General features: G+C 53.1%; 1 protein-coding gene and 1 long non-coding RNA gene across 9 annotated transcripts in view; one reads left to right on the plus strand and one right to left on the minus strand.

The window, feature by feature from the left end:
- Positions 1-3,598: 3,598 nt before the first annotated feature.
- ACACA (acetyl-CoA carboxylase alpha) overlaps positions 3,599-16,856 on the minus strand; it is a 258,984-nt gene continuing 245,726 nt past the window's right edge. For all 8 annotated transcript variants that reach the window (XM_029082675.2, XM_029082678.2, XM_029082676.2 and 5 more), the window contains 2 exons: positions 8,796-8,932; positions 3,599-7,793 (listed from right to left, as the gene is read on the minus strand). In XM_029082675.2, coding sequence (XP_028938508.1) covers positions 7,667-7,793; positions 8,796-8,932 — 264 coding nt within the window. In that variant the 3' untranslated portion in view covers positions 3,599-7,666. The remainder of the gene's footprint in view (positions 7,794-8,795; positions 8,933-16,856) is intronic.
- On the plus strand, positions 7,228-8,521 carry LOC120638927. Its single transcript, XR_005660978.1, has 2 exons — positions 7,228-7,312; positions 8,286-8,521. It is a non-coding gene; the product is annotated as an uncharacterized LOC120638927 (long non-coding RNA).

A 16,856-nucleotide genomic window follows, 5' to 3' on the forward strand; every position in this document is an offset into this window, starting at 1 on the left:
AGGCTTCCCCTGGCCTCGCCATCCATTCGGCGGGCAACAACGGCCAACAAGCGCTGAAGTACGGACCACAGGGGCAAAGCCAGAAACGTTCCTGTGGGTGCCGGGTGTGAGCGGTGGTCCAGGGTCTTGCTCCCGAAGTCAAGTACGAGCCACCAGCGAGCTCGGTCTCCCCAGTAGGACCAATTCCCTAGTGATTCGTGATAGGGTTGCTAATGAGCAGCTTTGTGGGGATCTTTGTCTTACCTGCCCAGGCAGTTGGCCGGGCGGAAGAGGTTACGGGCGCTGTGAGGAGAACCCTTGGTTTCCCCCTACTTCCTCCTCGTTGAGCCCCCACCCTCCCTCCTCTCCCGGTTCCCCCGCCCCTGAAGAAAATCTCAACTTTCAGACAAACAACTTCATTTACAAGTGTGTCTCTAATTAGCTGCAGAATTAGTAAAGCTGAGTTTCCCCCCATAGATCGGAGAAACCCTCCAGGGAGACTGGTGGAATAGAGAGAATCGCATTTCCAATTATTTTGTTGAATTGCTAATTTAGTTATTGTGCCTGGTGTAATTGTGATGGGTATTGGGTGTGCAATTCAATTTGTTTTAAATATTTGTGGGAAGGCTGATCAGTAATAGAGCTGACCTATTTTGTGGCCCAAATTGAGAGGAAAGACTAAAACAAAAACAGCTACAAAGATACAGTTTGTTTCCATTTTTATTTTGATCTCTCTCATCCCTCTTAAGACTGTTGATGCAACAAAAGGCTTAAAGGAAAAGATGATAGCACTTTGATCTCCAGCTTTTGAAAGCTAAGTCTCACTGCCACTTTCCCTTGTATTTTTCTAGGCAGATATTTTAAGCTAAAGAGTTTTTAATAAATGTCCAGAGTTCAGTAGTTTCCCTCACATGAATTTTATTGTGTGTGAAGGTGATTTATGTATTTAACCCCCAAGGTGCTGTTTGGGCAAATTCATAAAATTACAGGAACTGCTGTGGGTACTGATCAGCTGATGCAATTTGAATAGACACCCAGGCTTGCTGTTCATTAGAATGTATAGCTCTAGAGTGGCTGGCAGGGAAAAATGTTTAAATTCACAACTCTCACAATTGTTTTTTAATCTTTCTAAGAGTGTTTAAGCAGAAAAGCTGGGCTGGGGCAGTTAGGTCGGGCGAGGATGCTTATTTCAAAAGACAGTTGAACCCTTTTTTTTTTTTTTTTTGCCCCTAAGCACCCTCCCTTCTGTGTCGAGTATGAACTTGGCTGTATTTCCCTTAAGCACTCTTGATAGCTGGGTTCTGCTCTGCCGCATGTCTTCTGTGTGACCTTGGGCAATTGACTTAACTTCCCTGTGCCTCAGTAATCTCAGGGTCCAATTTGATTACCTTGCATTTACCCCAGCGCTTACAACAGTGCTTGGCACATAGTAAGCGCTGATTAAGTACCATAATAATAATTAGTAGTAGTAGTATTGTACCAAATGCTTAGTACAGTGCTCCGCACACAGTAGGGCTGAGTGAATGTCATTGATGTGCTTCCCAGGGGATCTTCCAGTAAAGGTTCTTTTTTGCGCTTCAGCCTCGGAGATGCCGAGTTCTGAAATGGGCACACTGGGGAGTGGAGCTGGTGGAGGTGGGAGGCCAGAGTGGCTGAGAGAGAGGTGGATAGATGGACCGCTGCTGCCCACCGCTAAAAGAAGCGCACCTGTGTTCTTTAACGCCAGCTTGGAAGCAGCTTGAGGGTGGGTTCAGCAGGACCCAAGTTCAAAGGGAAAGAAATGGGCTCCAAACTTTGGCCACTTTCCCCTTTGTTAAAAATCAGCCATTGATCTTTTTAAAGAGTGAACTGATGCAGCAGTGGCTAGTATCGGAACAGTAATCTTATTCAAGAGTAAATCCTATCAAGACACATCACTGACTAGTAGGGGAACAGTAATGGTTTTCCTCATGCCCCAAGGGCATAGTCCTCAGAGAATAGGAAGAGAGCTTCTTCAAGGACCCCCGGCTTAGTCCTGAGGGACCCTGAACCTCAGGGTTAGGGTGGGCCAAGCAGGTCTCAGGGACAGGCACCACAATCAGAGATGGGGTGTAAACGCCGACTTGGGGTCAGAGTCGGGGAAAACACTGATGTCACGAGCCGCAGAGTCGGGGAGGAGAGCCATCTAGATCCAGAAGCACATCCAGGCAAAAAATACACAACACCTGACCCAGATCATACAGCAGACATGTGACACAATGGGGATTAGAACCCAGGTCCTTCTGACTCCCAGGCCTGTACCTTATCAACGAAGCGGGAGTCCCAACCAAGAAGGGGAAGGGGGCGTTTTCTCCCTCAGCTGCTCCCTGGAATTGGCACCTGTGGCCTTTTGACCATAGGAGACCCCGAAACACTTGTGGGGCCGAACTCATTTCCTGGGTGGGTCTTACCAGTGCAGTGCCCGAGTCCGAGCCAGGAACCGAGTGGAGACCCCACCCACCCCCGACTGCTTGGGAAGAGGATTGGAGCCAAGCCTAAGCCCTGGGCGAGGGGGACATCCCTGAGAAAAACACAAGTTCTTGGTATTTGCTGTTTTTTCTCCTTTGCCTCTTGAAGTCAGTTTGTGCTTTCAGATATTTTTGCCCTTTGGATGTGCTGCTTAGGATCATCGGCCTTCTTTTGACGATGGTACGTTTGACCGGATGTGCTTCTGGATCTAGTTCCCTTTCCACCCCTCTCTCCACATCCCGTGGCATCAACCGTAGCCCAGAGTCAGCATTCAGCATTCGTGAAAGAAACACGATTGAGTGCGATGTGCCTTCCCAAGGTAGGTGTGGGGGTTATTATAAGTGATGTTTAATAAGTGCTTGCTTATATAGTGCACTGTACAACCAAGTACTAGGGAAAAATACCAGGACATTGATTCTTACCGGGTCCCTGGCTCACAGCGGCGGGAGGACAGATGCAGGACTAGAGAATGCCGTGTAGACGCAAAGGAGGCAAGTGCAAGTCCAACGATCAAATTAGCAGAGAAAATGTTTGTTAAAACGCACGCTCAGTTCCTGGGTGCGAGGGGCAGGCCCCGAATTATAGCAGAGCCGCACGGGGGAATGCAGGCCTGGAATGGTTGTACCCACATGTCCAGACGCACATGCACCGCCCCCTCCCCCCCACTCCAATTGTATTTTTTGAGTGCTGTGTGCAAAGCACCGTACTAAGCGCTTGGGACAGTAAGTCTAACAACAAACACACATGCCTGCCCACAGCGAGCTCATAGTTTAGAGAGGGACGTCCCTCCACTACTTCTCCAATTTAGTCAGGAGCCTCTGCTGCAGACTAAACACTTTGGGCATTTTCCTCCACTGTCATATCTGGCGGGGCGGGGCTGAGTAATTTTCTATAAGTCAGCTGTATTTATGGAGCGCTTACTGTGTGCAAAGCACTGGACTAAGTGTTTGGGACAGTACAGTAGAGTGTAGAGGGGTTCAGACGTGAATAAACAGAGGCCCATGTCTTGCCCAGAAAGTCGGGGATCGTTCTGGAGATTTAGGACAGGAAACCTACCTTCCTAGCCAGGCCTCCGATCACTCTAAATTTACCCCGAAACGAGGCAGTGCTCCCTCCAAGCAAGAGTCGACCATGGATTTAAAATTTTCTTTTATTAAAAGAAACTTGTGAGGTAAGTGAGACTCTGCAGCAGCAGAGAGTTCTATACGTGTCAGTCAGCTTCCTGAAAGGAACAGGCATTAACAGTATTTCATGATCTTCTCCAAAGTAACAGTGCTCCCCTTCCTCCCAGAACCAACCGGGGCTAAGAACCGCATCATTTCAGCCTCCCTGTCACAGGTAAGCTTGCTTGACTTCTTGGTGGAGGGAGGGTCACCAAGGTTAGTAGGCTGTGGTGAATCATTGCTTATCTAAGTGAGCCAGAGAAGGGCCAGAACAGTTGTCTCCTGGTTCCTCTACAGGTAAGCCGGCCCAGTTTTTCCCCTTGGCACTGAATTAAGACCACATTGCCAATTAAGAAACAGCTCGAAGCAAACCAGATTGGAATTCTATATCGCTTTAGCCCAACCCATTTCATTTTCCGACAGTGATTTTGGCGCCTGGATACACGAGCCACCTTTTGTATTATTTTCAGTAAAAACTCGAGTTGGGGTGGGTGAGAGGAGGGCTTAAATGTCTACGCGCTACTGCTGATTCCGGGGGATAGCTTGGGAAAGGCCCTCATCTTTCTTCCGCGGAGCCCCAACTGTCACAGGTCTCTACCCCCCTCCGGGGAAGGTTTGTGGCCCGAGGCCCCAAAGCAAGTAGTTACTGGGAAGATCAGTGAGCCCAGACCTCCCAGCGCCTAGACCAGATACATTTTTCCGCTAGCCCGCGGAGCTACTGCCAACCTAACAGTTTAGAAAGCGGCTCTCCGATCCTGAGCGGCTAAAACGAATAAGCTGGCTTGAAACCGCCGTATAAAATTGGTATCATCTGCCGCGGTGCCACCTTCGGGGTACCGGCTGTTAGAAGCCGCGTGCCCATTTGGTCCGGTGCCGGAAACTAAAGGCTTTCTGAGGATCGCCAGGGTTGGGTAGATGTTTACCATCTTTCCCCGCCCCCTTACTCTCCTACCCGCACGGTGATGTTCTCAGTGATGCTGATTTCAGGGTGGATCCTGCTTCTCACCTCTGGCGTCAGTCAGCCGCACCTCACGATTCCGCCAGCCCGAGGACCGCTATCTGTGCCCTCTCTGCCCCCAGATCAGGGCGAGCCGCAGAAACGAGATGGGCGCATCCCAGCTTCAACAGAGAGCAGGTTATCTGGGTAGCAACTTCCTCTCTTTGAAGTCTTCCTTTCCTCCTGTGCTCACGGCGGGTTGAACTTGTCTCCTGACCAGAGAGATGGTGGCTTAAAGGTGGCCTTAAAACCAAGGAGGCCCGGGTCAGGCAATAGCCTGCATGCTGGTTCAGACTTGATTCGAATCGTGGAGTTTGACTTTTTGCTAAGATATTTCATTCCTAGATAGGTCAGAAACAGGTCCAGTCGCGGCTCCTCGGCTGCCATTACACGTCGAACATCAAGTACCTGCTCCTTGTCTCCTCCTCACTTCTTCCTCCCTCTGCCCCCAAGGTAGAGGGTGGTTTGGGGGAGAAGGGAGAGCGGAAAAGAACCTCAGCACCGTCCCCCTATCAAAAATGGAGCAGAGAGGAGAGTAACCACAAGGATGAATGTGATATGACAAGCTGGGCCTTGTCTATTACTCTATTGATTTATTTCAGGAAAATAATGTACTAAGAATGCATTGTCTGAAGCCCCTCCATTCCCCCTTGGATACGTATCCACTTGAATTTTCTGTCGAGACAAGTGAACGTTGCTTTATGAACAGAATGAAAAGGGGGGTGGTGACAGTCTTGGTTTGAGCAAGTTCTGGTCAATACATCATTTGTAATCTCTTTGCCTCAGTAAACCTGTATCTGATGGGTAGCGACATTATTTTGACATCTCACATAGGAGACTTTTCTCCCTGCTCTTCCTCATTTGAAAAAAAAAAAAAAAAAATTCCCAGTCCCGTGTACTGCTTTTATCCAGCTCATTTGACGTTCGTTACTTCGAAGCCTTTGTGATGTGCCGTAACTTCGGGTGAGTGAAAAATCAGACCCAGGAGTTGTGTGTGCAGGCCTTGAGAAAATACGATAGCACCAGCTTGTTGTAAGAGCATTACTTTACGGTAAAGGGGTAGTTCACGCTCCTTAAAGGTGGGGTTGAATTTTATGCAGCAGCGTGTGTTAAGCTCTTTTCTGTAACTTGTCAAAAAAAAAACCCAGCAGCCCAAAAACCAGACGGTTCACAACCGAAATCCTTTTGAGCACTTGATCGACTCGGATGCTTTCTGTCAGTAACTGTCCTTTACCCGTCTTCCTCGACGGGACGGAACCGACATCACCTTTAGTTTTTCGGTGCCGAAGGTCGTCGGACACTTCGGGGCAGTATCTGTCCTCCACTGGTCGTCCTGGTTCGTTCGGACCCGACAGACCTGCTTTTCCCGGCCAGTGCCGAAGGTGGTGAGGACACGTATGGGCAGCGGAGGTCGAGGCGCCCCTGCTGCCCGGCAGATGGAGACCCACTGGTCGGCTGGCGACTAGCTTAGATCCAGTTGTCACTGCAGAGGGGCAGAAATGGTGGTCTGAAGGTAAGACATCAGTGTTGCCGGTGGCTTTTTTGTTGTTAAATTTAAATTGTAGAGTTAAGGCGCAGAGTTGCAGCTCGTAAATGCAACTGCCTGCTTCGGAAACGACGTCTTTGCCGTTTCCTCCTTTGCCAGCACTTACGATACCATTTTGAAAAATCAGCCATCATCCAATGGTAGCTGTTGCCTCCTGTGTGAAACCCTCACTCTCTCTTCTTTAGGTTAAAATTAGGGAATACCACTGCTGCCCCTGGGATATTCCAGATACCCAGTACAAGGTAAGATCTCATTCAACTGAAAGTTAACACTCCTTCCTCAACCAGAGCATCAGGCAGCGGGAGAGGGGAAGGGGAGAGGACCACTAACCTTAGAAACAGGCAGCAGCACCCGCTACCGCTCGATTCGGAAAAAGAGAGGCAAGGAGGGCTCCGTTCCCCTCGGGAAGGTTCCCCTGCCCCAGCCTTGTTGGGACACGTTTCATCTTCCTGTCGTTCGGCTCCTGAAAATTCCCCTCCCTCAGATCCTAAGGTGGGAAAGGGGATGGGGCGCAGGGCAGCCGCCGATTCTAGCAAGCGAGGCCGGGGGTGGTGGGGCCAGGAACGCCACTGGGTCGGCTGCCAAGTGCTGAACTGTTCTGAAATGGAAAAGCCGGCCCCCTTCCCTCCCGGGCAACGGCCAAGGGTGGGCAGGCCGAAGCCCGTGCATGCCAAGCCTCCGGGAACTGGGTCTGACCGCTTTTTCTCGGGGCCAGACCTAGAGTGCCGGGGATGACGCGGCTGCCCGGGGCCCAGTACGGAGACGTCCCCGCGCCTGCTCGACCAGTGACGACTTACTGGCGGCAGTGGGGGGGGCAAGGCCCTCGTATTTCTTTCACTGTCACTACTGCCTCCTTTCTCCCTTCCCCCTCCCCATTTCCATGATTGCTATTGCCCTCGGCTCCCCTGGAGCCTGTGGTCAGTCTTTTGAGTTCCAGTTATTCTTGTCATAGGGTAAAAAAAAAAAAAAAAAAAAAAGCAGAAACCAAATGGGGACCCGGTGAGGCCCGGGGCCCCCACGACACCATGAGATGAGACCAAAGTGGAGTTTCCTCGTCGCCGCCGCAACCGTTCCGGGATGAAAGCTCCCGCGTGGGGGTGGGAGGAAGCCTGGTCCGGAGCCCCGGCTCACACATCGCTGGTAAGGCCTCAGGGCACCGATCTGTACCCTTCATTGCCTTCTCCCATTCAAGTGTGGCCGGACGGCGGTTGCGGGAGCGATTTCTGTTCAATAAATACCTTACGGGACCTTCGTCCCAGTCCCGGCGAAGCTCTCTGGGGCCCGTTCGACATCCGGGCTACCCAGAGATAGTCCCAAAGGGAGGTAAAATGCCACTCGTTCAGTTCAGTGCTGCGATTTGCTTCCTCCCCTCTCTACGGCAATCCCAGCCGAGGAGCGGGGCCGCCGCTAGCCCCGGTCACCGTACAGAGGGGAGGGGCGGAGGGAGGGACGGACGGGATGGGGCGGAGGGAGGCAGGCGGGCCCCTGCCGGCCCTACGTCGAAGGAGGGGAATCCATCGTCGAGAGGATCCGCACCACTTCCGCGCGTTGAGTCGGCGAGATGTGTTGGGTCATGTGGACGATGGAATCCATGGCCACCTCCGGATTGGCCTGCACCAAGCTGGATTGGGGGCAGAGCAGGGTGAGACGTTAAGAGCAGGCTCCCTTACGGCGAACCCCCGAGATCAAGAATTTCCCCTTTCACTTATTTCTCTCCAAGGGAGAATGGCCATCGGCAAAGAACCTGGGAGGCTTCCGTAGGTGTCCCGGTCTGCTTTTTCCCTTGAGACCCCTTTCTCCTGGGGGAAGACATTTGTGGGACAGCTAGGTTCAGCTGAGGCAAAGGTGGAATGGGTCTCAGCCGGCTGCCCCCAACTGCCTTTCCGGCAGATCCCCGGAAGAAAGGATGGGAAGGGATAGAAGTAGCGTCCCATCCTCCCCCTACCCCGAGCAGGAGGGACCCGGTATTCAGCTAACATTTCCTTTTCCTTTGAGAAAAGGAAAATGACCAGAATTAGAGTAACTCCGGCCTGCCGCTCCCCTAAAGGCAGAGTTCCCGGGATCCTTGTCCACCGAACAGGAGGCGGCTTCAGAAACGGTATTTCTTTCGCAGGGCTCACGGACTCCACCCGACTGACCGCTGGTGACTGTGCCGCCGGCGACGCAGCCCTCCTCCCCCTTCCCGGCCGCTGGACCTGGGGGGAGTCTCCACGTCAGGATAAGGGGGAGGGCAGGCGCACGCTGTTCCAACAGGGATCTCTCTCCCGCAGGCCTGCAGCAGGACTCATGGCTAAAACGGAACTTTCTGTTGAAGAGTGGGCTTAGAAAAATACAGTTTCTCGACGGGAACCCCGTCAGTTGTGGGATTTTCCTTTTCCCCCTCTTAGCTGCGGACCGAGGCAGGGCGGTCCGGAGCGGTCACGCTGCCCGGCTGGGCTCAGAGACGGCTGCAGTCCGGGTGGCGGGACCATTGGCCCTTCGCCCGTTCTTCTCGGGGTCTCCCCTCTGGGAAGCAGCCCAGGCCCCCTCCCCGTCAACCGCGACGCAGAGACCTCACCGTCTACTCCAAATCCCTTCCCACCTGTTTGGGGTTCGGAGGGGAAACGTTCCTGACCCGTCTTACCTACGGATCTGCTTGAGTATGTAATCTCTGGAGATGTACTTGATGTTTTCGTCGACCACCGAGCGGGCGCCCTCCTCTTCATTTAGCTGCTTCTCCAGCCACTCCACCAGATCCTTGTTGTTGTCCCACACGTAGGCCTGCAAAACCAAGGGCTTCCGGTCAGAACAAGGGTTTGCGCCCAGGTGAGGGGGGAGCTCCGAACCCGTGCCGGCACTGGCCACCTCCCCCGGCTCCTGTAATTTGATTAGCCGCACCCAGCCGGTTGAAAATGTGGAGGAGGCTGCCTTTTGCGTGGTAGTTCTCTGGATGCGGAAGGAAAGAGACAACTATATTAACGACGGTGGCATTTGTTAGGCGCTTACTATGTGCCAAGCACTGTTCTAGGCACTGCGGGGGGGGGGGGGATACAAGGTAATCAGGTTGTCCCACATGGGGCTCACAGTCTTAACCCCCATTTTACAGACGAGGAAACCGAGGCACTGGGAAGTCATCTGCCCGAAGTGGCACAGCTGGGATTCGAACCCATGACCTCTGACTCCCAAGCCCCGGCTCTTCCCACCGAGCCACGCTGCTTCTCTGGCAGAGTCACAGGATGATTTGCTCGCCCCCGTTCCTTTCTCCTAAAACAGCAAGGGGTAGAGCTTGAGCCTTTCAAAGCCTCCGACGCCGTGTGGGGAGGGGAGGGGTTGCCCCTCAACCCTTCCTTCTGATTTCTCCGACCTCTCAGGTAGGACGCTGAAAGGAACGGGACCAGGCGCTCCTATCCTTGCAAAGCGTGGTGCAAGTCCCTGCCGCTTCGCTGGCCTCGGTTCCTTCCTTCCCGGGTACGGAAGTGAAACCTCCTCTTTAGGCACGCGCCCTCCGACTTCTCTGTGGCTGCCAGGGCAGCGACGGCTACGTTACAGTGGAGTTCAGGCTCCATAACGGTCTGCCGGCGGCCAGCCTCCGCCGTAGACTGTCCGCCGGTGTACGTTTGACCCGCTGGAAGGAGCAGCAGCGCGGGGTGGTGGAAAGAGCGTGGGGCCTAGCTGATCCCAGCTCCGCCGCTGCCTGCTGTGTGACCTCGGGCAGGTCGCTTAGACTTCTGGGCCTCAGTTTCCTCCTAGTCCAGTGGGGGGGTTCGACACCTGTTGTTTCTCCTCTCAGACCGTGACCGCCGCGTGGGACCTCGTGACCCTGTAGCCGCCCCAGCGCTTGGTACGGGGTTCGGCACACAGTGAGCACTCAACAAACGGCACAATCACCAGTACCCTCGGAAGTGTCACACGGCCCTTGAAACGCCTCCTGCCTTAAAGGACAGCGTGGCTCGGCGGAAGGAGCACGGGCTTTGGAGCCCGAGGGCATGGGTTCGAATCCCGGCTCGGCCACTTGTCACCTGTGTGACTGTGGGCAAGTCGCTTCACTTCTCTGTGCCTCAGTCACCTCATCTGTAAAATGGGGATTAAGACCGAGAGCCCCACGTGGGACGACCTGATTCCTCGGTGTCTACCGCAGCGCTTGGAACAGTGCTCTGCACAGAGTAAGCGCTTAGAAGATACCAACATTATTAACATTAAGATGCTCGCACCCTTCCTTCCTCCCCAGCTCACCTTCTCACCGCACCCGGCTCCTAACTCCTGCCTCTGCGGCTGTTCCCTCCCTCCACCAAATCTGACAGGCTGCAGCACACCCCATCTTCAACGCCACCTCCTTCAGGAAGGCTTCCCGGAATGGTTCACAAAGCCCCACTCTAACAGCCACTCTCAGCGCTTGTACCGCTCCTCCGCCCTTACACACATTTACCTCGATTGGCATTAGGTTCTTTAATTCCTTTACTGCGGTTTTCTGTTATCTCCTCCTCCCACTGTTTGTAAATAACGTCCTTGGGGATGGAGGCCATGGGTCTCGCGGTGCTCTCCCAAACTCCCGGTCCAGTGCCTGTCCCTCAGTAGACTGCGCCGTAAACCTCACCGCTAGGTGATCGACCCTAACAGTATTGAGCCCACACAGGCGGCTGCTGCTCAACCGGAGGATGGTTGCCATCCACCTCCGAGCTGTACGTGTCTTCGCCTCCAGCTCCCTAAGCTCTGACCCCTGGAAAGCGACCCGGCTGTCACGATCCCATCGTGCAGGTTCTGCCTCCAGCGCGAGACCCGCCTCCCGCTCGGAAACCGAACCCCCATTTTTGCGGCTATGAGCATCGCGGGGGAGGTCAAGAGGTCCGCAGACCGTGCTCTGTCTGTTTTTTTGGGGGGGGGGGGGAGGACGATCACCGCGCTTGGATATTTGCAAGGTAGTTGACCACATAATAATTCAGGAAGCCTAATAGCCTTCTCGTTGCTCTCTTCTCCTCCTCTCATTTTCTTTACAAATCATTTCGGAATCGTTTGGGTAATGGTTTCCGGAAAACCGAGTACCGCCATTAGCACTCATTCATATTTATGTCATTTTATTTGGGTAATTAAACACAAAGCTCCTCATTTAAAGGTGCACTATCCTTCTCTGTTATCACTAACAAAGTCAAAGTCGGAATGACAATGAGCACAGCCCTGTAATTTAATAGGTGGGGGCACCGAGGGGATCTTAGAGCTTCGAGGCCTGCAGTCCGGGCCGGGTGAAGGCTAAGTGACGGATAGACGCCGTTGCTCCTAGCACAGTCTCCCCCGTCCCAGGGACTCGCCGCCTCAGAGAAAAATGTGCTCAGGTCGTGGTCTTGTGGTCTAATTTCCCGGTTTTACCCCTGCCAGTTAACTGTTGCCCCCCCCCCCCCCCCCCCCCCCCGGCTCAACTGACCCTTGCCTCGAGGTAAGTTTCTGAGGTCCTGCCGCCGCCAGCCCTGAGACGATTACTCTCCCTCCCTTCGAAGCCTTAGTGAAGGCACATCTCCTCCAAGGGGCCTTCCCTGACTAAATCCTCTTTGCCTTTCCTTCAACTCCCCTCTCGTCACCCTGCCTCACTCCCTCTATTCATCTCCGCCCCCCCCCCCCCCCATCCCGGCCCCACGGCACTTACGTACATAGCTGTAATTTATTTATATTAGCGTCTGTCTCCCCGTCTAGACCGTAAGCTCGTTGTGGGCAAGGGAATGTGTTATACTATACTCTTCCAAGTGCTCAGTACAGTGCTCTGTACACAGTAAACCCTCGATAAATACGGTTGACCGACTGACTCCCCGGTCCCCGTTCCAGATTCCGCGGGCCCACCCCATCCTCTGCTAAGGGGCACGGGGGGTGGGTGGAGGTTGAAGCGAGTCTGGTCCGTCCCCATCGTCGAACTCCCCCAGTCTGACAGCGTTTCCCCCTCCGCTCAGCATGAGGGCCAACCATTCTAACAAGGAAAACCAGATCTGCAGATACACTGGAAAACAGCGAATTACTCAAGCCGCTCTTTTCCTGCCCGTTACGCTACTCGCTCCATTTATGAAATCTCTGCTTTCCTTGTCGCCTTTACTGTAAAGTGGCAGAAGCGTGACACGTCCCTTGCCTCCCCCGCTTCTCCCTTTCCAGCCACCTCGAGGCTACGGGGTGCGTGAGGAGAAAACCAGGATGGGAAACTCTGGCGCCAAGGTCCACTAAAAAACCAGCTCAGTATCACCGGCTAGACATCACCACGCCGGCAGGCCCAGGCTGATGAATTTTTTTTTTACAGCTCCGAACACCACAGCACTTCTCACTCTCTTCCTTGCCCACCACCAGTTCATCGGCTAGGGTTCGAACACTCACTTGAAGTTTCACATTGCCGACCACCGTTCATTTCATCTTTTTTCTCCAGGACTCTAAAGCACGCCTCCTGCTCACAAAGCGAAATGCTTAGGAAAGTTTCGGGGCCGGGGGGGGTGGTGGGTGGTGGTGAGGGGGCAGGGGAATAAAATAGTAAATGCTTCTTGATTTTCAGACCCGCAAAGAGTCAGATTTACCCAAGGATCCCCAAGCTTTTAGTTTCCGAGAATATTTAATACTCTTATTAATCATTTTTAATCCGTTTGCTTTTAATTAAGAAACAGCATGATGCTTTCCTATCAACATATGCCAGGGAGCAGATTAATTGTGGCTTAAGATAACTCCCCGCGATTGGTGTAATGTATTAGCTAACAAGATGCCTGCTTCTAAAGATGCTCCGACACCACCTCGGAAAGCCCGTCTAGGGGAAGCTACCATCCGCTCCCCGCTCTCCTCCACCCGCAGAACTCCATGGTGTTATTTTTTTTTTAAAAAAAAAGAAAAGGAGAAAATGTTTTAAAACTGGCCCACACCTGACTGTAGCAAGCAGAACGCTGGCAGTATTGGTCAGAGATAACCCCTCTGAAGAACAGAGAACCGGGGACAAAGCAATCAGATGACAGCACCAATTGGAAAAGCGTGCTGTGATCAGATGCATCTTTATAAGGAGACCTGAGAATTTAATTAGAAAATTTAACAGAACCATATCCAGACAGGGGCCTGCACACTCAGTTTTCTTTAGGGAAGGGAAAGGTTTTGTGCCTGTCCAAGCTCATTCTGGATCTGGGCTCCAATCCATCGTATTTAATGAGCGCTTACTGCGTGCAGAGCACTGGACTAAGCGCTCGGGAGAGGACAATGACACACAGAGCTTACCGTCTGGAGGGACCTCGCGGTCTACCTCCTTACTCTTCCCCACCCCCCCCCCCCGTCTCCACTGTTCGTAAATGATTTCTGAATGTCCGACTCCCTCGTTAGAATGGACGCTCCGTGCTCTCTCGACTTCTTAGCACACTGCTTTGCACGCAAATACCGTAGACGGATTGGATGTCAGCTGGTCCGTCTCTAATCAGGGAAGGACCCAAGTGCTGCTCAGTGTTTGATAAAGAAAGGGGGCCCACTGAGGTCTGAAAGACCTCGGGGGCCGAGGAGAGAAAGGCATCGTCCCTGCTGCTTTGCACCTGACTTTGCCCATCGCTTTCTGGGCTCCAGAAGGCCACTGCAATGTCCAGCCATTCTGAGATTCACAAATTAACTGCCCCACCCTGACAGACGCTCCACGCTTCTTTATCTACAGCTATCTTGATCTGGGTAATGAGTGTATCGCATTAAATCTAAATGAACTAATTTGGAAAGTTTCTCTCCTCGCGTTACCGAAGAGCGGAGCCCGATAAGGCTCGTCGGGCTAAAACAGAAGGCTGCGTTAAGTCCGGGTCGCTTCACCGCTAACGTTGAACCTCGACGCGGTCTCGAAATCAGCCTCGTCCGTAGGTAAGCCGGTGGGGAGAGGGGCCGGGAGACCACCTATTGCTTCCTTGGTTGGGCTGCTGGCGGTATCTGACAAGGAATGGAGCAAGGGGAAAACGGCTTCAGAGCCCAAGGGCCCCAGTCCGAGAGCCCTCTCTTTATTTTCCGTAAAGGAAAACGAATAGCCGCGTCGAGTCAGGGGAGGAGAACGTGGAGGTGGGAGGAGCATCTTTCCCCGGGGGACTGAGCTGTCTCCCCCTTACACGCTAATTATGGGGGCTTGCTCTGTGCCAGATACTATGCTAAGCACTGGGGAGAGTACAATGGAATCATCAGACATCATCTGGGCCTTCGGGGAGTGCACAGTAAAGGGAGGAGACAAAGGCTGAGATCAATTATAGGTAAGGGGAGGCCCCTAAGTTCCCATGCTGGACAGGGGATTAATTCCAGATTTCCCCTTAGCTCCTGGAAGAAAGGGCCGGGAAACGAGGAGAAGCCCTCCTCCCCTCCCACCTCACCCATTCCTCCCGCTTGCCTTCCTGTCCACTGCCATCTCAGATGCTGCCCGGACCATAGGAAACGCGGCCTAGAGGTCTCTGCCCTTGACCTCTCTTCCCCCCACCCCGCTCCGGTCCTCTCCAACCCCCTGCCAGTCAGGTCGATCGGATTTACTGAACGTTTACTGTGTGCAGAGCACTGTACTAAGCGCTTGGGAGAGGACACTATAACAGTAACAGACACACTGCCTGCCGTCATTTCCCTCTGACTTCATGTGCTGCTTGCCTCAGAGGGCTGACCTGGAGGGGAGGGCCTAGCAGGGTGGGCTAGGGATTTCATTTTCCTCTCCAAGTGGCGTGCATTTTTTTCCTCTGAACTCCCAGGCCCCCATTTCCAAACTGGGTTCTTGACCGCTTTAGAAACTAATGCTTAACTCCTTCCGCCAAAATCCCGGCTTCAAAGATGACGACCATTCTAACACTCCGGCAACTTCTGAGCTCCATACCAAAAATTTACTGTAACAGGCACCTCTTTGGGAAACAAAATTCTGCCATTCCAAATGTTCGCTCCCTGTCTCAGTCCCTTTGGGAGAGGGGCAGATATGCCACTGGAAAAAAGAAAATGATGAAGAGCGCAAAGAAGTCACCACGACTGAAAATATTTTCTCTTCATTCTCTTTTGGTCCCAATCTACTAAATTGTCTTCCCACCACCTCCCCAGACCCATAATCTGCCTGTCAGTCTTTTGGTGATCTTATGACCCGCAGCCCCCAGGCTCTAAACACTCCCCAAGCGGGCAAAATTGAGGACAATCTATATTTAGAAAACACTGATGAGCTGTTGCAGAGCATCCGAACGGAATGTCAAACATCTGACTACATCAGTATAACTCTTCAAGCAAGTAGGAGCGACAGAGAGAGCTACAGATATTTTGCTTTCTACTGAAGCTACAATTTAGAAGAGGTTTGAACGACCCGAACACCTCAGACACTGCTGCTAGCAGGGGCCTGGGAGTCAGAAGGGTCTGGGTTCTAATCCCAGCTCCCCCTATGTGACCTTGGGCAAGTCACTTCACTTGTCCGGGCCTCAGTTACCTCATCTGTAAAATGGGGATTGACACTGCGAGCCCTACATGGGATAAGGGACCGGGTCCCACTCAATTTGCCCGTATCCACCTCAGCGCTTCGTGGGGTGGTTAGTAAGCGCTTACTAATACCATCATCATTATTATTATGATCATTATTATTGCGCTCCGGCCCCTCGAGGCAGTCAGTAGTTCTTACCCGTTTCCATTAATTTCAGGTGAGACTGCATGGTGATAACCGAGAACCTCAGAGACCGCTTCGTCGTCATCATCGTGAGTGGTACTCGTTAAGTGCTCGCTACGTGCGAAGCACCGGGGTAGATGCCGATGTAGACACAGTCCCCGTCTCACATGGGGCTCACAAACTGAAGGGGAGGCAGACCAGGCATCAAATCCTCATTTTACAGAGGAGGAAACTGTTCTAGAGGAGGAAACTGAGGCCCAGAGAGGGTCAGACAGTAGGCAAGTGGCGGAGTTGGGGTCAGAGTGCAGGCCCTCTGACTCCCGGGCCCGTGCTCTTCTCCACTAGGTCAGGCCGCTTCCCTTTCGGTGGCTGGTGCAAATCCCCGGCCCCGGCCCTCCGCTCTCTGGGTGTCTCGGCGGCCACGGCCTCTCCCGAGCCCCCTCACCAGCGGTTTAAGCCGGGGTGGGGGGCGGCAGCAAAAGTGAAGGCTCGTGGGCAAACAGAAAACCTTTTTCCTCTCTTCACCGCTAACAGAAATGGGGATGACCTATTTCTTCTGCTGTTCCTTTCCCCTAAGGGCAGCGGTTTGAGGGAGCCCCGCCTCCCCGCTTGCTTCATGCTCAGAACGAAAACAGCTCCTCTTCCTCAAGCTTAGTGAAGAAAGGCACTACCCTAAGTGTCTCTCTCGCACACACACACACCATCCCCCCCCCCCAGCCCCCCTCAATCTTCCTAGGTTTCCACTCTTAACCGGAGACCAATCTCTTCATTTGTACTTGCGTGACTTTCGAAGTTCACTTTCCCCGGGTACTGCCAGTAGCCACTGAAACGATCCTCGGAGCCAACGGGGAGGTCCCAGGTGACTGGGGCTACAAACCGAACACCCTGTAAAGCTCAGCCTGACCAGTAGAAAACCGTGACTTCGCCTAAGTCGGCCTGTGTTTGCGGCTCTCGGACCATCCCGAAGAAACCAAGGTGCCCAAACCCGAGACGAGAACTTCCCGATGGTTCCATTCACGGGGCCGAGCGAGAGCTGTTTAGTTCTTTCGGAACTAGATCCCGAAAGACTGTGCCATCTCCGAAGACTGACCCTGCTGCCCTTGTGAATGAGAAGGGGGAATACCAGTGGAT

This window comes from Ornithorhynchus anatinus, chromosome 17 (genome assembly GCF_004115215.2).
Source record: "Ornithorhynchus anatinus isolate Pmale09 chromosome 17, mOrnAna1.pri.v4, whole genome shotgun sequence".
NCBI classification, from domain to species: domain Eukaryota; kingdom Metazoa; phylum Chordata; class Mammalia; order Monotremata; family Ornithorhynchidae; genus Ornithorhynchus; species Ornithorhynchus anatinus.